This window comes from Pinus tabuliformis, chromosome 8, assembly GCF_031772625.1.
Source record: "Pinus tabuliformis cultivar Carrire ecotype Pingquan chromosome 8, CPIR1, whole genome shotgun sequence".
NCBI classification, from domain to species: Eukaryota; Viridiplantae; Streptophyta; class Pinopsida; order Pinales; family Pinaceae; genus Pinus; species Pinus tabuliformis.
The window spans coordinates 114,557,592-114,582,780 of NC_142294.1; the positions used below are offsets into that span (position 1 = coordinate 114,557,592).

The following is a 25,189-nucleotide window of genomic DNA, read 5'->3' on the forward strand; positions in this document are numbered from 1 at the left end:
GCTTTGTTAAAATCGATTTTTTATAAGCTTCGCATTGATACTTGTTTCGCCTCATTTGGACAACTGGTTTATAAATGGCACTCCTTTGAAGTCTAATCATTTATGTCGCCTGGGTTAAAAATGCATAAAATGTACAATATTCCATTTTTGTAAATAAATTAGTTCAATAATGCATTTATTTTAAATATTAACCCCTAGTTAGTTATTACTAACATTTTTCATTTTTCAGCCAAATCATGAAGCATCGAGATTTTAGTAATTTACTCCAATTTCCAAATTGATTACTAATCTCGAAAACCCAAAATTTCGAAATGACTATAGTTTAATTTTCATTTTTATTAAAGTGGTTACAGTTTATAAACTAAAATTCATAAAATAAAACAAAATAAAAACATTAATATTTAATATTAAATATTAAATTAATTAAAAATTAATTAATATAATAAATATAATTAAATTAACATTTAACACATAAAACATATATAATAACAAATAAATAATAAAAAAATTCTTTAGATCGCATCGGGAACTTTGATCGCATCGGAGATTTCATATGTGACAAGTTTAACGAACCTTCGAGAACCTCCCTTCCTCGATCGCCGATATGCGATGGTTAGAAAGGCTTTAAAGCATTAAGCATAGTTTTCTTATGGTTTGTTTTTAAGCTTTAAGCTTTCAATCTTACGTGTGAGTTAAATGAAGTAAAGTAGGAGTGAAGGTAGGGTAGGGGTATTTAATATTAAAATTAATATTTTATAATAATAAATTTTATATTAATTAATTTAATTAATATATAAAATTTAATTAAGTTAATTAAATTAAAATTTAATTATTATTTAGATTAATTAGTTTATAAATAGTTAAATATTTAATATGTTAGATTGATATTAATTGATAAATAGTTTATTAAATAATTAGTTTAGTTTATGATTAACAATTGAATTAAAATTAATTATTAGATAATTAGAATTCTAATTTATGATTAAATTTTTAATTAAAATTCTGATTTTTTAGCCCAGCGACAGAAATTCCAGAATTATGCCAGAATTAACTCATCTATTTTGGAATCTCATAAATTGAATTTTATTTAACCAAATGAGGTCCAGGACGGCTCATTGGAAAGGTAAAATCAAGGAGAACATTTTTGAGGAGGTTTCACTAACAGATTTGGTCATTTATTGAGTCAAAAATTAGGCAGAAGATCAAGCTCCGAATTTCTAAAACAAAATCAATTTTCTGAGTTTTATTTTCTGCATTTTCATTATCCAAGCCTCTTCTCAATGCAAATCTATTCGTCAATGATATCCTTGGCCAATAAAACCATCCCAGGCATCAATAGAAAGCTTACATTTTATTTTCAATTACTTATTTAATTGGATTTGTTTTAAATGCCAGAAATGACATTTTGATTTTATTGTTGCATTTTAATTTATTTTGATTTCTTCTTATAGAAAAACAGTAGAAGAGATATGGAGAAAAATATCTCAATCAATGAGAATGCTCCAGCAATTAAAGATTGGAATTTTGAGCAAATAAAATTGGATTGGACAGATTTCTTTTCAACAAACTTTCCTCTCAAGAATTCCTTTGCAAATATTATAAATAGCAGATTGTAAAATGTAATAAGGGGTTGCTCTCCTCTGCAATTTTAGACTTCTAAAAGAACTTCTGTAATAGGAATTTAGAGTTGTAGGAGGGAGGAGAGAAAATCTCAGATCTAGGGATTAGTGAGAATTTTTCCTTTGTATCTTGAATTATGTATGAGGGGAAGAGTTTGCACTATTGTGGCTTTAGCTTTAAAGCAGAAGTTCAAGTAATGTAAAGGACTATTGGAGACCAGGGTCAGAGAAATGGATGCAATAAATTGGTATTTCTAATACTACTATTTCAAATATCAATTTCATTCTTATAGTAACATGAATGTGTCATTTTGTTCATGTTTGTGCACTTTTGTCAATATGGATAATTTGTCTCAATGTTGTTATTATGTATCTCTGTTCTTATGGATTAAATTCTGATTTCTGAGTAACTACTTACTCAGAAATTTGTCTTATAAAACTGATTTATTAAATAGTAATATGTTGTGAACTATTTCTGCATATTATTGTTTAATTATTGGATTTACTAATTTGATAATCAATATCATTTTTGTGAATTTCTTCCTGAGTGTTGTTGATTGATTATTTCAGTTAAGAGGTCTCAATAGGATGTGTTTTTTTATCCATAATATTAGTTAATTGAACTACTTCATTAACTTGATATTCATTATAAGAAAGACATGTTTAAATCCCAATACTTTAAATATCTTGCTCTTGGTTGGGTTAGATCTATATCTGCCTAATTGAGATAGGATTAAGATTAGTTTTTTTTGCTTGCATTATAGAATAAGCTTGTATTTAAATTAATTTCTATATTCTTTTAAGTCCTCTTCTCAAAAGAGACGAAATTTTAGTTGTGGCTTGGTTGAACCCAAATCAGCTTAAGGGTCATTCTCTTGCCTGATCAGCAAGAAGAAATGATCTGATATCCCTATCTATTGGTAGTTAAAGATACATCATAAACCAATAATGATAGGGAAAAGGTAATTGGATCTAGTTAAACCAGTCGGAGCCACTAATTCAAACGGAAAAGGAGCTGCTTTAAGGTCCGGACCGGGTGGTTTTCCCCCAATGTTGTTGCAGCAATTTTCAAGGCATCAACAGAACCTCATAAACATAAAGTTATAGCAGAAGTTCTAATGTGGCCTATTTAAAGATGCATTTAAGAAGTGTGACTTCCTCTAATCATATTTCCTAAAATTTCACGACCCGAGATCTAAAAATTGGACCAAAGAATCAATGACATTTCCCCTAACTATGATCTAAGTTTCATCTTCTAAAACATCCTAGAAGAAAATTTATAGTAGAAATGCCAACATGACATGTTTAAAGAAGAATTTAGGAAGCCTCTCATCCTCAACCAGTGTTATTACAAAATTTAATACATATAAAAAGCTAAAACCAAATAGTATAACATCTATATATATATATATATATATATATATATATATATATATAGATATAAATAATAACAAAAATAAATAAATAAATAAATAAATAAAAATAATAATAATGGGTAAATAAATGTACATATAAAGTTGTTGGATAGAGAAAATAAATAATCATGCATAAGAGATATTTATTTTGATTCAAATATTTTGTAATCTAGAACTGAAGAAGGGTGAGCCTCTCCACCCAACCATAAGCTCAACTATGTTGTAGTCTTTCTCATAGATGGTCAACCTTGCGTCAGATCTCAATGCCTTGAGGAAAAACTAAAATCAAGTATTTAGCACATATTTTTCAAACCATATTTAACACAAAAAGTGAAGTCCTCTCTCCTCCGCACACAAGAAAGGATCTTAGTGTTTAGCCTTTCCATTCCTTGACCAAACCCATAGATATTCACAAATGACTTGATGCAGGTATCCATAGCACAAGGGAGTCCTTTTTTTATCTTTGTAGTTTCCTCTACCATCCCTTCTTTAAAAATCTTTGTTCCATACACAAACAATCCAACCCTAGTCCTCAAAGCCATCCAGTCCAAGGAAAAAGCACCAGAACACCATAGAAAATTTTAGGGGTGAATGTTCGCCCTTTGGTGAAATTAAGGGGTTTTAAATTTTTAGTGGGCGAATATTTTGTATCATAGTACATTTTTACAAATCACCTAAAATAGCCCACCTTATTTTAAGGGAGAGGGTAAAAAAGGTAAATTTAGCCCTTGAAATTAGGAGTTACAACCTTCCATTCGCCCATTTTCAAGAATAGGTTTTATTTAAGTGAATCCTATGGGCCAAAGGCCCAAATACCATATTTATAAAAGAGGTATGGTAAATTAATAAAAATATAAATAAATGAGAGGTATGGTAAATAAATAAAACATTTTTTATATTTACTCCATAAGTCACCTTATATACATGCAAGGGTGTAAACAAATAAAAATACAAGTAAAGTGGAGGTATGGTAAATAAATAAAACGTCTTCTTATACTTACTCAAAAGGTATGGTAAATAAATAAAAATATAAATAAATTAGACGCTTGGTAAATAAATAAAACCTCTTTTTATATTTAGTCCATAACCCTCATTCTATTTATGAAGGCTCAAGAAAGAGGTTTTGTTTAAGTGAATCCTATGGGCCAAATACCATATTTGTAAAAGAGGTATGGTAAATTAATAAAAATATAAATAAACGAGAAGTATGGTAAACAAATAAAACATATTTTTATATTTACTCCACAAGTCACCTTATATTTAGGAACACTCAAAAAATGCGTTATATTTAGGTGAAACCTATGGGCAAAATACTATGGGACAAATACCATGGACTAGATTGTTATTAATACAATGCAAAAAAAAATTATTAACCCTAATATTAGTATTAATAAAAATAAAAATGGCACATGGTATTGACCCATGGTATTCACCAAAATGGCACATGGTATTGACCCATGGTATTCACCTAGAATGTAGCCTATTTAAATGGAGGAATTAAACCAGCATAGTTCCATCTTTACTTTGGATCTACTAACCCCCGAGAGGTATCAAATATCGTGATATGCAAACTAGCATAGAGTGAAAAAATATTTGATCCGATCAAGAGTAAAAATGGATGTTGTAATTTAATGTATGTTAAACATTTTAGCTTGGTTAAAATAAAAGATAGAATAAAAATCAACTATTAATTTTATTAATTTTTATAAATTACTAATAGTAATTTTTAAGCTCCAGGTTTATGATAACCCATGGTATTGACCCATGGTAATACCATGGTATTCATGTGAGCATAGACTATTTAAAGGGGAAATTCTATCATCTTAGATCCATCTTAATTCTGGGTCTACCAAGTGCTCAAAGGGATAAATAGATTTCATCCCCCTAAGACTGGTAGATGTGGAGTTAACATGGATATAGGTTGGTTTTTATGATAATGAAGATATTAAATAGACTTAGGAAATTATATTGTAAAAACATCTTAAGGTGAATGGTTAAAGCATAGACATTGGACAAGTATATTTGTATACTTCTGTTTTAAACTGAAACAAATTCAGGGCTAAAAGGAATGGATTGATTGCACTAGTCATCCTTCTATAACTTTCCAACATATGATGGAGTAAACAGATTGTAATTTGGGTAATTTTTCTAACTGCAAACAGGAAAATACTTGTGTATTGGTAGGGTGGTTACGAGGTCCCTAGAAGTGATGAATTTGAATTTTTCTTGGTTTTATATATAGTATTAGGTTTTTTCTCATACTTTCTATGAATGCACGGGTGAATTTTATCCTACACCCACTAGGTTATCGATATGTAATTTCGGTAATTTTGATTTCAAAAGATATTTTAAAGAAATGCAATGATTTCATTTGTGTATTCAATAAACACAAGATTTTATAATTGAATAAAATATTCGCCATGCCTGGTGAGAGATTTGCCAAAAAATTATATATACATATCATATTATTGATAAAATCGCCTTCCGTTTTTCCTATATACCATGGAGATTCGCCCATTTATTATACATGTAAATTTGGGGGGCTTCTTAAAATTTTCCCTGCAGAACACATTCAACTCTTGTTACACAAGTTGTCACTAATTCTCATGCCAATTCAAATTCTGAGTGAGAGAGTGAAAAATGAGTGCATGGGAAGAATAATGAAGTAATTCTTAGAACAAAAAGCCTAAAAATAAAAATATCCTCCCTATTATTTTTATAATCACACCTTGAGCCTTCATCTTCCCAACCTTTCAAGTTTTTGGGGAGACTTGCCATCACATCCAAGGGAAATATCCACCCAAGGTATATTTTTCCTCTTAAGTCAAGTTTCCTTCCTCCCCAAGGCATCATAATCTATTGGTTTTCCGCTTTCTTAACCTCTATCATTTTTGTTAATAAAAATAAGCATTACATCATATAATAGAGTTTGACATCATAACATCCATGTTGGAACCCAAGCATTATATGTTTTAATTACATTACAATTTTTTGGGTATTGAAAGGATTGTCACATAGTGCTTCATGATTTTCATACATAATACTTATCATCATTTCCCGATATCCATTATCTCATATTTTGACTAGTTGTTTTCAGTCACTCATGTTAGTTTCTTGTTGACCTTGTCCTACTAGAAGAAGGGGTTGTATACACCTAAGGTTGATGAAATTGTAAGAAAAGAAAAATCAAGAGCCAAATGTTAAAATGAAAAAGAAGCTCACGGGATGTAAAGCAAGAAAAATCCAAACTAGAGCTTAAGCTCTACCCCCTCTTATATGGCCACTCATCCCGATAGTATCCATGTTTATCACCTCTATCAAAGTAAAATGAACTATTTACAAACAACCCAACCCCGATGAAGTTATAAAATACTTATCATAAGGGGGTTTGTGTCATTAATATATGATTATCATTTAATATTTTTAAGCAAGGGATGTAAAGAAATAAAAAGGAAAATATTAAGGGCTTGGAAAAAATGTAAAGGAAGGTAACTCAAGTAGCTAAGTGCTCCATATATAAAGGCACTCATGAACAAGGGTTTGATATAACCTAGCATAAGACCATGAAACCTTTCATGAATTAAACTTAGAGCCATGGTATCTACCATTAACACTAATCATTTGAAATGGTCGACCTAAAAACTACTCCTCCCATTAGGATTTGAAACACCTAGTAAGGTCATATGATAAACTTTTCATAATTAAATGAGGCTACTTATACACATTCATAAGCTAGTTAGACATTTGAAGATAATTCTTATGGGAAGTACTTTGATGACTTCAACATTAAATATGGTCCACCTTGATGCTTTTATGGTTCATGTACACACGATGTTTATCTCACTTGATTTTTTATTATGTGCTACTTATTGCTTCTAGGTACAACTATCATCCCTTGAGGGGTTGCATGCACCTTCTCCAACACTTGAGAGATGATGTACAACTACTTTGATGATGACATAGGGCGCTAGATAGAGAATGTTGAGCCATTTAAAAAAATAATTGACCTTGGAGATTTTCTGATATAGTTGATGAGACTCTCCCAATCCTAATACCTTAGATGTTATTGTTCAAAATAGAAACAAGAAATGCTAAAAATAGCATTTCAAGATATACTCCAACTCTGTTGGAAATAGAAAAAAAATAGAAATGCTAAAAATAGCATTGCTATAAAGAGCATTTCGAGATAGATTCCAATTTTAATTAGTCCCTGAATTAAAATTGAGAATTAAAATTCGAATTTAGTCTCACTAGCTGTTTGAAAAATAATTAATTAATTCATCTTGAGTTAATTAGTTGGAGAAAATCAAACATGAAGTCTTTGTGAAGACATTCAACGGTTATCCCTTTGATTGAGGAAATTATCCCTTAATTAAGGAGATAAGGATGAGTTGTATTTGAGTTGTAATTAGTTAGCTCAGTTAACTGAGTTAACTCCAGTTAAATTAGTTCTAAACAGTTGAATGAACTAATTGTGAGTTCAGTCAGTTAATGCATACATGCATGCAACTAGTGTTCTCCAGATAACTGAATATTCTCTCATAAATAACTCATGCATGTCAGTTCAGAGAAATACCCAGTTGAGATTAAAGACAGGGACATTGTACTATCAGTTGAGGGACTTTTCCTATAAAGGAAACTCATCCATGCAGAAGGAATTCACTCCTTCAGGATTGTGCAGTTATTTCAAAGGTCAGAGCAGTGTGTGAGGTGAAAATCACATAGGATACAGCTGGAGGACCCAGGGAAAACTGCACAAGGAAATAGGAGGCTTGGAGGACTAAAGGAAGGCATATGTGTTGTCTATTTTGTTTATGAGCAGTAGTGAGGGATTATACTGAGAGCTAAAGCTTTGTGTAATCCTGAGATATTTCCACTTGTATGATAATACAGATAGCGGGGTTTTTAGCTGAGGCTTTCCCCAGAGTATTCTTCTGTGTTTCATGTGTGATTGAATCTTCTTCTCTGTTATAGGTGTTATATTTGATCTTTCTCAAAATCGATTAAGCTTCTGCAAGTTTGATTATAGAAGTAGATTAAGTATTTTTCTTTAGTACATTGCATAATCAGTTTAATCTACGGTGAAATTTCTACATGGTATCGGAGCAAAGGTGATCAAAGCATAGAACAGTATACAAAGAAGGGAGAAGTTTGAAGTTTTGAAGTTCTTGATTGTAGGTACGGAATCGATCTCTTATCACATCTCAAAATTCACCAATGGTGTTTGATGGCTTGAGACTCGAGTATGCCCTAGATGGCAGCTCGAATTACATAGCCTGGAAGGATCTCATGGAAGCAGTATTAGAGGACAATGAGTTGAAGTACTTCATTGATCAAGAATTCCTCAAGCCAGCAGCAGCTAATGCCCAAGAATTGGCAGAATGGAAGAAATGTGTGGCGAGAGCGAGAAGGATTATTCTGGAGGGAGTTCGAGACCATATTGTCTCGAGTCTCCATGGGAAGGAGACTCCGTTTTCAATATGGAAGACATTGAAGGATCTATATCAGAATAGCAGCGACCAGAGGAAGCTGGTGCTTAAGGACAAGCTTCGGAAAATCAAGTGTGAAAAGGGCAACACAATCTCTACATATCTGAACAAGCTCACCACCTGTAGAGATGAGCTTGGAAGTGTAGGAATCACGACAGCCGATGATGATATGGTGAGTCTTGCTCTCCTCGGTTTTCCTAAGAGCTGGCATAGCTACCAGGACTCAATGAATGGAAGAGAGAAACTGACAGATTGGGAATGACTGTGGTCGGATCCGAAGTAGGAGGAGATCAGGAGGAGCACTAGAGATGGTTCTTCATCCAAGGAGGATGAAGAAAATTTCACCTTAGCGAGTAAGGCAAGGAAAGGGAAGGAGAAGGATTCTCATCCCAAATTGATTTCTCATGGAGGGAAGAAGATTGACAAATCTAAAGTGAGATGCTTTAATTGTAATGAGGTGGGCCATTATACAACTAATTGTCCATTGAAGAAATCCAAGAAGGGATCCTCGGAAGGATCTGAAGGTGAGGCATTGGCCTCTCAGTTCGAATTGGATTTTACCCTCATCACATGCATGGTTTCATCGATGATGGGTTGTGGTTAGTTTCTTGACAATGGAGCCTCATTCCACATGACTAGTGATAAGAGTTTGGTCAATACCTTGGAGGAGAAAGACCTCCAGATGTGCATAGAGATGGGTAATGATGAAAGGTACCATGTTTCAGGTAAAGGTACGGTTGCTTTTCAGTGGGAGCATGGAGCTCGCATCACCTTGACAGATGTGAAGTATGTGCCAGGACTAAAGAAGAACTTGGTATCGATTGCGATGTTGGAGGACAAAGGTTATGATGTAGTCTTCAATAAGGGAAAGGTTTTCCTTAGACACATAACCACGGGATAGGTGAAATAGATCGGTTCATGAGTTAAGAACCTATATTCTCTTAAGGTTCAAGATGCATGCAAAGCCTTGAGGAGCAAGGAAACTGTTGGAGACTTGGTGGTTGAGAGGGAGAGTACATTACCTCTCAACATGCAGCGCCAGAAGAAGTCTCAGAAAATTATGGAGGAGCCACAATTGGCGAAGCAACTTCAGGAGGTTGTGGAGCAGCCACAACTGGAGAAGCTGAGAGGAGACTGAGTGGAGGCATCCACTCATGCAGAGACCTCCAGTGGGGGGGAATTTCGAGCCAAGTGGGCAGAGGGATCACATGCAGCCATACCTCCAGGTGTGAGGTGGGGCAATGTGAAGTGATAGTCCCAAGAAGGTTGAAATAGGGGTAGGATCCTTGAGGTACCCAGCCTCTTTGATTAGACCTTGCTACGGGAGCCCCGACAAGGAGTAGCAGGACTGGCTAAGTGGGTAGAGACAGATGCGGATGGAGCGGCAAAGGAAGCTTCAGCATCAGAGGGTGTTTCTAGCCCAACAGTGAGATTAGTTACTTACTTCTCAGTAATTCAGTTGCAGTGCAGCAGTGGGCAGCATGATGCAACATGATGAGAGGAGGTGTAGTGTGGATGCAGTGTTGAGAGATAGGACCAGCAACAGTACGGATGCAGCAGGAGGAATCAGTGTGATTGATGCAGTCAGAGATCAAAGTGACAGAGGCTAGAGCAGTCAGATACTGAAGAGCACAAAGGTGCAAAGTTTTCAGTCGGTGGAGGCAATAGCAGTCAGAGACTTTAATGACAAAGGCATCATTCTGATTCAGGTTGGATATTTTTTGTGTTCCTAGAATTGTTGGAGCAACAACACTTGAGAGAAGTGTTGCATGCAAAACATTCCAAAGGTTCAGGATCAGGTTCAAGTTGAATGTCTTTCTTATTGAGAGGGAGTGTTAAAAATAGCAACAAGAAATGTTAAAAATAGAAATGCTAAAGATAGCATTGCTATAAATAACATTTCAAGATATACTCCAACTCTGTTGGAAATAGCAAAAACAGAAATGCTAAAAATAGCATTTATATAAATAGAATTTCGAGATAGATTCCAATTTTAATTAGTCCCTGAATTAAAATTGAGAATTAAAATTCGAATTTAGTCTCACCGGTTGTTTGAAAAATAATTAATTAATTCATCTTGAGTTAATTAGTTGGAGAAAATCAAACATGAAGTCTTTGTGAAGACATGCAACAGTTATCCTTTTGATTGAGGAAGTTATCCCTTAATTAAGGAGATAAGGATGAGTTGTATTTGAGTTGTAATTAGTTAGCTCAGTTAACTGAGTTAAGTCCAGTTAAATTAGTTCTAAACAGTTGGAGGAACTAATTGTGAGTTCAGTCAGTTAATGCATGCATGCATGCAACTAGTGTTCTCCACATAACTGAATATTCTCTCATAAATAACTCATGCATGTCAGTTCAGAGAAATACCCAGTTGAGATTAAAGACAGGGACATTGTACTATCAGTTGGAGGAATTTTCCTACAAAGGAAACTCATCCATGCAGAAGAATTCACTCCTTCAGGATTGCGCAATTATTTCAGAGGTTAAAGCAATGTGTGAGGTGAGAATCACACAAGATACAATTGGAGGACCCAGGGAAAACTACGCAAGGAATTAGGAGGCTTGTAGGAATGAAGGAAGGCATATGTGTTGTCTATTCTGTCTATGAGTAGCAGTGAGGGATTGTACTAAGATCTGGATAGCTTGAGAGCTAAAGCTTTGTGTAATCCTGAGATATTTCCACTTGTATGATAATACAGATAGCAGGGTTTTTTAGCTGAGGCTTTCCCCATAGTATTCTTCTGTGTTTCATGTGTGATTGAATCTTCTTCTCTGTTATATGTGTTCTATTTAATCTTGCTCAAAATTGATTAAGCTTCCGCAAGTTTGATTGTTGAAGTAGATTAAGTATTTTGCTTTAGTACATTGCATAATCAGTTTAATCTACAGTGAAATTTCTACAGTTATCACTCAGAGCTAAGTTGTTTCCTTGAGAACAGATTGACCCTTTGAGGTGGAAGATATTTCTGTCATTTGGGATAGTAATTTCCAACCAGTATTTAGGCTTGGTTTCCCACTTAAAATAAATGGAAAATTAATTATAAATCCTCCTGAGAGGAACAAATTAAATAAAAGTCTTTATTTAAATAGCAATTTTAACTAATTATAAAATAAATCAAAATATCATATATCTATTCCAACCAAGGAGCATAATTTTAATTTGAAAATCATCAAATTTAAGAAGGAATATTTATTACTAAAGCATTTAAAAGAAACTCATTTGCATCAATAATTATTAAAACACATAAAAAATATCCTTTAACAAATGGTGAATCTTTCATATAGCCTTGTTCTTATATCTACTCAAATTCTAATTAATGAATCTACACTAAACGGTGGAATAAAATTTCTCATAAAACTTTTTTACAAATGAGTAAATCATATGACTCATAAGAATGTAGTTCATGCCAACATTCGCCTACATAGGTTTTGATTAATTAAAACTTCCTCTTCTCCAATTATTCTCCAAAATGATAAAAATATTTAGTTCCTGATACAAAATTTTCCAACCCTTTCTCTAAGTAAAAAAAAGTTCAATATATAAAAATTACATTTAGAAAGAATTAACAATTTCCACTTCTTTCTAGTTGTTACCTAAAAATACTAAAGAAAATAAATACAATATATTAAGAAAATACATCCTCCATGGTTTTAGAAGCTCCTTTGTTGCCTTTCTTTTCTCTTTTCTTTTGCCACGTTGAAACTTTATGTGATAAGGGTAGTACATGGAACTTTTAATGATGAACTCAAAATTGTAAAGCTGAGTAGAAATTTTGAGATGACTTTTCTTCATTTTAGTCATATGGGAAGAGATATAATTTGAATATTTTGTTGGGTTGTGTTATATTCTTTCCACGACTAGCCCACCTAGTTAATCAGGGGGTTAGAGGAGGGGCGGATCCCCCCCTTCGTTGCATCGATTGCGCAGTAGGGGGGTCACAGGGGGAGCGGCAGCCCCCCCTATCTAGGGGGTTTGAGGGGGGCTACCCCTACAAAGTCCAGGGCAATGCCCCGGGGAAAAAAAATTTTGGACCCTATATTAGGTGGGCGCGATGGTTTTCAGATGGTATTGGATGCTTCGGCATGTATATATATGTATTGTAACATTGAAAGGAACATAATGAAAAATCAATTTGGTAGTCTTGGTTTTGGGATCCAGGGGAAAATCTCTATGTATATGTGTTTTATGTGTTATGCTCTCGCATTGTTTATTTTCTATGTTTTAGAATTCGTATGCAGGTAATTTCTGTACGGGGTTAAAACCTACATATTCCTCGGACTTAGAAAATAAGGCTCCAAATTATATTGATGTCCCAAAGATTATTTCCTTTAATTTTATTTATTTGATCCTTCTCCATTCTTTTTATATCACTCAAACAACTTATAGGTGGAACTAATTCCCAAAGAATTCTCATACTTGGAATTTCAAATTCTTCGATAATATCTAAGACTCCATCCCAAATATGTATGCATTGAGGGTTCACCTCTATTATAATTTCATATGTAAATTCACAATTACCTAACCAAGCTTCCAAATATACATGATAATGGAGATGTTCATCCTCTATCAAACTAGGGATATGTTCAAGAGTATCGATATATTTCACTTCCCATAGTTTTAAATTGTCCAAAGAAACATGTGAATCCTTCTATTCAATAGTTTGAGCTTTAATCTGGTTAAAATGTGTATTGAGCTTGTCATGTAACAACTCAATATCATTCAATGTTTCATAAAATTGCTTTTATAAACTGAAGAATTTATCATTGATTGAACAATGCTTCAACATTTAAGAAGTCAACATTTCCCTGTTTAGTTTTCAGTTCTTCAACTTGAGTTTTAAGAATTGAAATTCATTGCGTATAACCAAAGATCTCTATGGATTGGATTTCCTATATCTATTTCATTTCAATAACCTATTGAGAATGCTTCTCTTTTAAAGAAAATATTTATTTAATATGTGTTTCTCTAATCATAGAAACGTTAACATTGTATTTAACTACCAATTGATCAATTTGTTGTTTACAATTTTCTTCCCATTGAACTTCTTTATTCTGGAATTATTCATGTAAATCCATAGCTTGTTCATTCTAATGTTTCATCTATCAAGTCAATTTATATACAAACCACTTATTTTCATTGGAAAATGCTCCTAAAACATCTATTACTTCTTCTACAAACTCATTTATCATTTAAGTGAGATACATTCCATGTAAGACTTGGTTCCTAGGGAAAGCTTTCAATTTGCTCTATTTTCCATTCCTTTCCCTTGACCCTAACAATAATTTTCTTTTGTGTTGGGAAGAAATAAGCGCTTAAAGGGATAATTGTGTCTTCCATAAGTGGTAGTGTATCCGAAAGCACTTTTCTAGGAATTGAGTTGATTGGTGTAGTATCAATAGTAGTAGTTGAAATTATAATTATTCTAGAAGGGTTTATTTTATTTGAATCCTTCTCAACTCCATTCTTAGCTTCATTACTTTTCTCTTCTTCCTTTTGTTGCTCCTCTATTTCCTTTTTCTTCTATTTTTTTTTTTTTTGTCTTTCTTTTTCCCTCTTTGACTACTTTATTTTTTTTATTTCTTCTTCCTTTCTCAATTTTTCTTTTTGTAGTTTTTCTTTATTTTCCAATTCTTTTTGTTATCTTTTTAGGTTTTCATCTCTCTTCATTCCCTGTATTTTTTTAATACCTCTTATTTATTCAATTGCTCTACATGTTCTATTTTTTCCACATGTTTTAGTTCCTAAATATTTATAACTATTTTCTGCTTACATGAGGAGACATCGTGTTCAACTGATTTTTTAATTTTTTTTAACAGTGGTAGAACTTGGAGCCATCACTAGCAATTTGGCTTTTTATCTTGAGAATGCCTCTTTCCTATTTATTCCCAAACTAGTGAACTTAGCTTCATTTTTAAGATCATCAATCTCCTAAAAGCATTGTAATGCCTCTTCAAAATTCCCAGCTCCTTGAAACACAATATCAAAAGGAGAGTGAACATGGATATATGAAGTAAATCTAACCGCAACACAATGTTTTTTAAGAATCCCTTTGGGATCATATCTTCTCAAAGTCCCTTGGATAAACCTAGTATATCCAAGCCATTTAGCCTCAATTACAACATGATGAGGATTATCTAGTGTATAAATCCCAAATGGGACTTCAAAATAAGGCCGAATCTTCATTTGGTTCTTCTTCAAGGAAGCAACAATGTCAATATGATAGTCTTATATGTTATTTCCTTATCGATTAATCTTTTATGTATATAGTTAGACAATAGATGAGGTGCATCCTCACACCCATATACATGAATATAAGAATATTCTTGGTCTATATACTAATCACAAATATTGGAGAGTGTTCATAGCATCTTGGGTGATTATGGAAGGAGCTTGTTGTTTTAGTAATGAATATAGATAAATCATAATGTTATCACAAATATCATAGAATTGATATTTGCATTTTGGTTTTTGAAGTTTGGAACAATATATATGAATGGAGTCATATGAAAGAGACCAATTCCATGTCATGAGCGGAAAATGGGTCACAACACAAACAACATCTACAAGATGCGCAAGCATGAAAAAGCCTAGACAGTATCTCGGTGGGAATTCATAATATTTCTAAACACTCTCTAAATATTTGAGGCTAAAATATTTGCCCAATAGAACTTAGTTCCACTTTTAATCACCCAATGCATTAAAGAGGTCCATTCTAATATGAATTTAGTGGAATTAGCTTCCCCATATAAACGACATAACATGGAAGCTAAGAATATATATGGTATTTGGAGTTCATTTACTTTATGCAACTTATTTTGAACAACCCTAAAGGAATTTGGGATGTACCATCAATATTTGAGTATCATGGACATAGAGGGTTTTGCTTCAATTATCTCTTTTGCTTCAAATTCCTCTAGAAATTGTTTATCCAAGTGCTTTTTAGATGGTGATAATTTGTGCATATTATGATTGTTCTTAGATATAAAACACCCTACAATATGATTGGAAGAATTAATAACAATGCAAATATAAACCTTAGTGTGAAAAAATATCCAATGTACCATGTCTTAATATGGAAGGATGAGCGGGCGACCAATAAATTTATGTAGTCTCGACTTCCCAATATCATCAAAATCTGTCATCTCCTCATAATATCTCTCTTCAAACTTTCCTTCTTTGAAATAACTTTGTATCTGGCTCCACCCCAAAAGCAATTTCACTCCAATGCTATGTGAAGTATATGAGATTTTGAAAGGTCATTAAATATTAGGAACATCAATTAACATATTGTCTATCACGTATTGGGATAATATGGTATCAAGCATAAATAATTAGATGTGGTATGATAGATTATGAAAATTATTGGAAAATTTCACATTTTATATCATACATTTACAAAACAATTAATATAATCATTCAATATTATAAAAACCTAAAATGGTTATTTCAAAAGCATTTATCTAATTAAACTAAAAATTAAACTAAATTATATATATATATATATATATATATATGATGATGGTGGTGGCGGTGGTGGTTAACGTCCACTGAGACCAAACTTTGGTCTATCGGACCTAAAAAAACGAATTATTTAGTTTGATTTAAGATTTTATTCCTATTCTCAAAAAGCTTGGAGAGAAGCCTCCCGAGCTCACTGTAATTTTGACAACGTAAAAGGCTAGGAAGGTTAGTATTGCAACAAAGATTTTGAAACTGAGATATAATGTGGTTGTACGCGGGTCACTCTAAGAGGAAGTGATTTTCATCCTCGATGTTCGTATTCTCACAGAGATGGAAAAACCTTTCCATCCATGGTGTTTTAGGAACTGCCCAATGACCCGTTTCACTATGGAGCTCATAAGAGTTCGTACTAATCTTGGCTATATTAATTTTCTTCTTTGAGCTAGTTAAAATAGAGAGATACTTTTGATCTTCTAGGGTGGGGTTGATGACCTCCTTATAATATCCTAATTTTCTTTTAGCTGCTAAATCTTTCTCACACCACATTTTTTCTTTAAACTTAGAAGTAACAATATTTTTAATGTTATTAATGTTTTGCAATGCAACATTCTCGTCGATCTCCCAATGGTTTAACCAGGCCCTGATGTCTTTATACCAACCTCGTTTGAGCCTTAGGTGGTTTTGGCTGGAATTTAAAGCTAGCTTAGGAAGTCTATGGTCTCCTATGTTATTGAGTTTGTGCTTGTACAATAAAAGCCTAGTCATAGCTAGGCTCTCGATAGGGGAAAGACTCACTTCTATAAGGAGAATAGGATAGGGTATGTTGCTTTTAATTTTGAGGTTATACATTATAAAACACTTCTAGATTTTCTCAATCTTTCTCCAGGATTCTCTAGAGATGCTACAACCCCAAACCTCACATCCATATAAGATAACCAGAGTGACTAAAGTTTCAAAGAGGAACTTCTTTCTATCCCACATTACGAGGTTTTCCATTTTACAATTATTTTCAAGACCAAAATAAGCTTTCCATCCCCCATTAAGCCTTTTCTCAATGCTATAGTTCCAGTTGAGCTTGTGATGAATTTCAATTCCTAGGTACTTGTAGGAAAACACTTCCTCCAATTTACTATTGTCATACATAAAATTAGCGTAAGTGTCCTTCTTGGATTTGATAATCATAACTTTTGTTTTGTTAGTGTTAACAATCATACCCATGGTAGAGCAAAAATCCTTAAGAAGTATAAGTTGCTTATCAAGATCAGATGGGCACCTTGCGAGAAGAACAATATTGTCAGTGTAGAGAAGAAGGATGATGACTATCCCAGCTAAGATTGTGCCAGCACATCCTGCTTCCTCTAAACAACCTTCTAGCTTGTCGATGTAAATGCCAAATAGGGTAGGGGAGAGGGGGCAACCTTGTTTAACTCCGATATTACACTTAATATCTTTCGACCACCCCTCATTACTCTTTAACTTGGCAATTACATTCTCGTATAACCTTATAACAGCAGCTCTCAACTCAAAAGGAACCTTTAGCTCTTCTAATCTGTTCCAAAGGTTGTTTCTAGGAACCGTATTGAAAGCCTTTCTAAAGTCCACAAAGCAACAAAAGAGATTGGATTTATCATTGTGGCATTCCTCCACAATGATCCTAAGCGTAATGAGGTGGTTTGTTTTATTTATTTATAATTATATACTTTTATGATTTATATCAAGTTTTTGAGACCTATATTTTGGGATAATCACATTTTGTTATGAGGATAAACTCTTTTTACATGAATAAATAAATTAACTAATTTATTTATTTATTATTAAATTTTCCTCTAATTTTTTGTTCAGTCAAAAATAGTCGTTTCTTGTTGTCAAAAGTAACCGTTGGAGTGATTGCTCTCTCTATTTAACTTGTTGCCATGATCTGATTCTTCATCTTGTTTTTATAATAAACCACACACTTAACGTAAACAAATGAATTCTAATATAATTATCGTCAAAAACATGTCCCAAAAACCTATATATATTTTGTTTATATTAAATATATTATTAAACTCAAGAAAAATATTATAAAAAATAAATAATAAAATCGCTGGGCCCAGCAGTTCACCCGCACTTAACACTACCAAAGTCGAACCTTTACAGACTCTGATAACGATACCTCTGTCCAGTGAATTCCGTAACTTTCTCCCTCCTATTGCTGCTTGGGTTTTTGGTAATTGATCCGAATTATTTTCCTAGTCATATAATAATCATTGCCTCAGTGTTTTTCAGCGTAAATTCTTTCTATTCAAGGAAATACAAAGAAAATAAATCAATTATTTAACACATAATTATTAATTCACTATCGTTTTCCTTCTTTTAATTTTATTTATTAAATATTTAAATTAATTCGTTATTTTTTCGTTCTTTTAATTTTATTTATTAAATCATTTTTTTAAATAGTAATTTCTATTTTTCATATTAAAATATACATAAATGATATTTTTGGTATTTTACTGAACTACAATTGTTTTAGTATTTTAAGAGCAAAATATTTAAGTAAATTCGTGATAATTAAAAAGACTAGTTTTGACTATTGAGTTTCTTGAACTAGTTTTTAATCAACAAAAAAAAAATTATTGATTTTGAACATAGAAGAAAAAAAACTAAAACTTTGTAAGGCAATGAGGTGAACCTCTTATAATCTAGGGTTTCAATTGGAATGGCCCCTTGTCGTTTCCTAGAGAGTGGCTAGGATCATAGGGGATGCCCAATTGCTTCTCTATGTGCCCAAGCCTTTAGTCCATCGCTATCACGTGCTCTTGCATATGATTTAGGGTCATGAGGATGTCTTCCTTCATTTCATTTCAGTCAACAAGAACTTTGCCAAGAAGAAATTTCAGGTGCCAATAAATGTCCATTGTTTACATGTAGTGGTTGTAGTGGCCTCTAGTGTGCTTTGCATGCAGTACCTAGTTTGCCACCTTCACTAGAACTTTTGCATCAGTGAAAGTACGCCTTTTATGGGCTAATTCATGTTCTACTTGAGTGATTTGTCAAAAATGTTGACCAAGATCCACCTAGTGTTGCTAGTGGCAGATGTTGTTATCCCCGAGAAGAAGACAAGTCTAGTACTAGCAGGGACTTTGGCTATTGATGACGTTGAGAAGACTCTACCTGACGTATTAAGTTCTACCTCCTTGAGGTCATGGAGCACCCAGTTCATTGATTACTATCAAAAAAGAGAGATGTTGATGGAGGGAATGTGGGAGAAAAAATGCTCTAGCGGGATTTGACTTCACAACCCCCTTGAAGAGATAGAGTTCTCCACTGACAATATTTCAGAGCTGCTAATCAGCAAACCAAGATGAATTGCATGTCAAGGCCTCCAAGAGCTACTTTATTTTGGTGGCGTCTTTCCAGGGAGGGCGAAGATCCTATAGGAAAAATTCCCCTTCGATGTGACTCCATTCACATAGAACCATTCTAGAGATACCTATCCAAATAGCTCTAAATTTGCAAAATCGTTAGGGAGGTTGAGGGAAACAACTAGACTGAGACAATTGTGCCCTGTGATTCCCCGAGAAAGGACTTCAAAATTGCCAAGGGCCATCATAGAATGCATGATGACGAGAGGATGCAGGCAAGCTATCTTCCTCTGACAACCAAGGAAGAGAAGATTCCAAGGGCCTAGATAACCCAATGTGGTCATCCCTGAGGAGGTATCTTGGAAGTGTGTCGAATGTCAAACAAAAGAGCGATTTTCCAATTCCATGATGGTAGTATTAATATGCATGCTCACCCCCTACTACCAATTATGGATTTCCTTAGTGTGAAAACTCAAGGTGAGAGACTTACCTCGCAACATGGTACAACTACCATTCAATTTCTTCAGTCCATTTGTACCCTATACTATGTTCATTAATGTTCCTTGCTCATCCAAATTAACTATCGATCATGGACATGTTGCCACATCCCTTTATTGTGTAAGCTAGTGGAATAATTGCAACATGCCTCGCTACTACCCTATCCAAAAAATTATATCCATCTAATATTATTTCTTAATTAAAATTGAGAGAGAGAAGCAATCAAATGACATTCATATTTATAACTACTCTTTCCTCGGAATTCTATCCATCCAATATTATTTCTTAGATAAAAATGAGAGAATGGCAATCAAATAATATTCATATTTATAGCTACTCTTTATGTTTATATTTATAAACATCTTTTCATTTACATCAAATTTATTATTAATTCTATTTTGATTAATTGTTTTAAATATACTATACATATAATTATGTATTATTAGTATTTTATTAATAAAATTATAATTTCCTTTAATATTTATTAAAGAATATTAATATAAAAAAATCAAAATTAATAATAATAATGTGTTTTTATTTTTATTTTTATTTTTAATTTATTTATTTTTAAAATAAATGTGTAAATTTTTTATAAAATATGATATTGTTTATATTTTTTATATTAATTATATGATGATGATGATGACATTAACCATGGTCATCATCATCATCATCATATATATTTTATATACAATGAGAAAATTTATTATAGTTTAGATATTAAATTGGGTACAATTATTATTCATTGTTATCACTTAATATAAATTGATTTATCACTATTATTCAAAGAAAACTAAACCTCTAGTTAACAAAAAGTAAACTTTCATACTTACCAAATATCAAGTTTTAGTGTTAAACTATTAACATAATTTTTTAAATGCTAAAAGACAAATTTTTAACTAAATAAAAACAATTTTATGACATATATTATATATTTTTATATTAAATTTATATAATTATTTGAACTAAATAAGAACAATTTTATAATATATTTTTTATATTAAATTTATATAATTATTTGAACTAAATAAAAACAATTTTATATCATATATTATATATTTTTATATTAAATTTATATAATTAATTGAATTAAATTTATTTATAATTTTATATGTTATTTTATTTTTGATCATTTTAATAAAAAATCTCCATGCTAGCTCCCATCATTTCCCTTCTTAGAAGTTGGGCGTTCTCAACACGCTTGCTACCCGTGCATTAAGAATCTCCGATGAAAAGAGCTTGGAAAAGGAGAAGGCTCATCTCCTAGATGTCTTTGTTAAAAATGGTTACAGTAGGCACCTGGGTCAAAAAGCCTTCCTCAAGGCCCGGAAGGAGCCTTCAGTCCAAAAAGATCCTAAAGACCGGGTCCTGGGGGTGCACCTCCCTTACATCCAAGGGACCACTGATAGGATTGCCAAGATTCTTAAGAAGCACAATGTTCCCTCGACCTTTAGACCTCTTAATACCATCCGTAGCTCCCTGCGATCTATTAAAGATCCTGTCGACCCTAAAGTCATTCCCTGTTCTTGTGGGACACCATACATTGGTGAGACTGGTCGTTCCATTAATCAAAGGATTAGTGAGCACTCAGCAGACTTAAAGCATAGTAGGGCCAAGTCCTCTACCCTTGCAGAGCATGCCGAGAAGACTAGACATCATGTTTGTATCGAAGAAGCTAGTGTTATTGCCAAAGTTGGGCAGTTTCACCATCGAAAATTTAGGGAAGCCCTTGAAATCGAGAAAAGACCTAATAATCTCAATAGGGATGACGGCTGGAAGATTAGTAGTTGCTGGATCCCAGCCCTTTCTTCCTAGCCTTTCATCCCATCCATCGTTTTTCTTTTCCTTGGCCTTTTGGTTTCTTAAGCTTTCCTTTTGCCTTCATTATCTTTTATCTTCCCTTGATCAGGTTTTTATTATTTTTAATAAATCTTTAATAAAATATCATTAAAATAGGTAAAAATAAATAAAAAAATAAAATAAAAAAATAAAATAAAAAATAAAATAAAATAAAATAAAATAAAAAAATAAAATAAAAATTTCAACCTAGACCATTATATTAGTATTGTCTTATTAATATAACATTAGGTCACTTTTGTTTTTAGAAATAAATTTACCATTATAATAAGCATTATAACTATATCACTATGAAAAAAATAAATAATAATAATAAATAAAATAGTTAATATTAATAATATTAGTGGAATTATTCACATTATAAGTTAGTAATATTGGAATATTTACCCTAGACTAGTAATATTAACTTGAAGTAATTAATAACAATAATGTTTATTAACATCTATATAAAACAATGGTCACTTTAAAAAAATATATATATATGGGATTTACCCTGATATTAGGAATTATAATATTAACAGGATTATTCTATAATATTGATACTTTTTAATATTATTCAAATTATTAATATTATTAATAATATAAATTTATTTATTTAAAAGATTTTTTTAACAACTTTGACCCCTCCCCCTGGGCCTTGGTCAAATATAGCCGTTAGAGGTCTTTTTATCCGTTGCCCAGTCAAATATAGCTGTTGGAATAACCTGCATTACCTATTGGAGTAGTCTTTAACGCGACTTTTTGAAAGCCTTTCCGGCGATTTTTTCCGGTGAAAATCCGGCAGTAATTTATTGGAATCCAAGTTTGATAGCTAATTTCTGCACAATGAAACCGTCCCAGGGGTTTTTCAGGGTGCTGAATCCGAATATGCAGTTAAAAAACCATTTTAACTGCAACAAATCATGATTTCATCTCAATTTCTTCCGCCGGATTCCGTCACCGGAATCTCAAAAAGTCGCATTATAGACAACTCCCTACCTATTTAATGCATCGCTCAAGTTTGATCTTCAACTTGCCCTCACGATGAACCACACTAATTGGTTCGAACTTGCCCTCACGATGAACCACACTAATTGGTTCGAAACGCCTCGACAATTGATTTTTTATGTGATTTCGCTGAAATTATTCTCTCAAACATATTATGGATCACAGAAATCTCAACTCTATAATAATTTTAATAAATTTAATAAAATCTCAACTCTATAATAATTTTAATAAATTTAATAATTTAAATTTTTTTAATTTTAATTTTAATTATAATCTTATTATATTTCATGTTTTCAGTGGCGTGATGATCGTTGAAAGCATTATTCACAATCAAAGCCATTTTACAGGTTAGATCGATGTTATTTTACTGCTAAATTTATAATTTTCATGTTTAATTAGAAATCATTTGATATTTAAATTATTAATTTAATGCTGATGAGTGTCTTAATTTTTATCTTTTGGAATGTTATGATTTTATTAATAGAACAATGTTTTATTTTCGTTCCTGGGTATCAATTTTTTTTATGATATTGTTAATAAAGGTTAATAGTTTTGTTTCATATAAATTAGTTATAAAATTAAATTTAATATATACATATAGATATAGATATATATTAATATTATTTTTTTTATTTTTTTAAACAATATGTTTTTCATTAATTTTATGCTTCTACCAATTTCAATTTTAAATATATTTATACAGTTTTATTATTCATATCAATCGTATTTTTTTTCATAAAATTCGGGAATAGTCGTTTCTTGATCTCAAACTTTCTATTTTTTTTTGTGTTATTTTTTCCCATATTTGTCAGCACGAAAAAAAGCTATATATTTGTATTATATTCATCAAAGAAAAATTGTACAACAATATATATATGGAAAACCACCAGATATGGCAGATATATGAGGATCAAAAAACCACATAAAGTGGAGTGGACAAAAAAAATTTCCTGTTCAGCTACATATAGATCATATGGAGAATTATAAGATATAGGTACAACAGATAGGTAGGAATCGATTCCATATGTCAACTTTATATGAGAATTTTCAAAAAGCGTCGTCTAAATAGTGGGAAAAACATATACATACCAGATAGATCTCATTGAATAGAAAATTATGTACCTGGCAAGCAAAAGTCCTGGATCTGATAAGAGATGTTGTCCACCGTTATCTGCATCCTCCACACACCTTGTGGAGATGAGAGGCCTATTTTAGATAAAGCATCTGCCCTCCTGTTTTTTCCCATATATACATGAAAGAAAAAAAATATATTATTATTAAACATTTTTTTGGACAATATTTTAGGATTGTATTCAAACTAAAACTATTAAATAAAAAATTGAAAAAAAAAATCATAATTTTGCTAGAGTAAGCATCAAATGTTTAAGAAAAAAATTATTCTTAAACATTTATTATGTTTTTTTTTTCAAAGGAAAAAAACATTGGTTTATATATAGTGCCAGTACATTTTCAATTAAAAAAAATAAGCATACATAAACTCTCCAACAAATAGAATGAGAGAGTGCATATGCATGTCCAAGTTATGGGGCAAATGGAGCTAAGTATAAATAGCTCGATTGTACACTAAAATGTTGACTTTACGTCTTGATGAATCTGCATTAAACAATGACATATATTTTCAAAAATTTGGCAAAATGTAATAGACATTGTCTATAAAACTATGGAAATTGTATTGAGCACGCCTGTCTAACAATGTTGTCCTCCAGATATTGGAAGTGCATAAAACTTGTAGCCTCGGTAAGACCCTTTTTCTACAATGAATCAATAACAGTGTTAGCCTCCCTGAAAATGTGATGAAAGGTGATGCTTTCAAACATTTGTTTTAAATAGTGAATGTGATTGAGCCAGCCATCAAGATGAGGAGGGGAAAGTACAATTTTCCCCAACACTCTGTCAATGAGGGACTTGGAGTCCCCATATACGTGAAGTGTACTCACAGAGAGCTCCTTTGCAAATGATAAAAGTCCCCATAATACCAAGATCTCAACCGTCATGTTTGTTCCAGTTTCGTTGTGCAAGATATTTTATATTACTTTTTGTTGCAGATCCTAAGCCATGCACCACAACTGTATATTCCTGCCTATGCAGCACCATCAAAGTACCCTACAGGAAACTGTATGCAAGGATGAAAGAGACGAACAATTAAATCTTTATCCCTATGCACGCTTGTTTTTTGTGTGCCCATCCAAGTCCCGATGTTGAAACAAATCCTATGGATGTTGATGGGGATACCATAAAAAATGTATCCATTCCTAGTGCACCATATTTCCCAGAAGATGTAGAGAGGAATAGGTTGATGTATTCCCCCCTCTTGATCCACCGACAAAGACATTGTTCAATAAAGAGGTAAGTTCTAAAAGGAATGTGAAAATATTGTAATATCTAGCACCCTACCTGTGTTGGAATTGAACATTCCAATAGAATATGTAGAATTGTCTCAGGTGAATTTTGACATACCGAGCACAAACCTGGTCCATGTATACCCCTCTTACGC

At 32.4% G+C, this 25,189-nt stretch overlaps 1 protein-coding gene across 1 annotated transcript in view; it reads left to right on the plus strand.

Moving 5' to 3' along the window:
- LOC149234388 (sodium/hydrogen exchanger 7-like) overlaps positions 1 to 25,189 on the plus strand; it is a 418,034-nt gene that overhangs the window by 241,838 nt on the left and 151,007 nt on the right. The window contains exon 4 of the mRNA XM_089368256.1: positions 22,972 to 23,021. Within this exon, the coding sequence (XP_089224382.1) occupies positions 22,972 to 23,021 (50 nt within the window). The remainder of the gene's footprint in view (positions 1 to 22,971; positions 23,022 to 25,189) is intronic.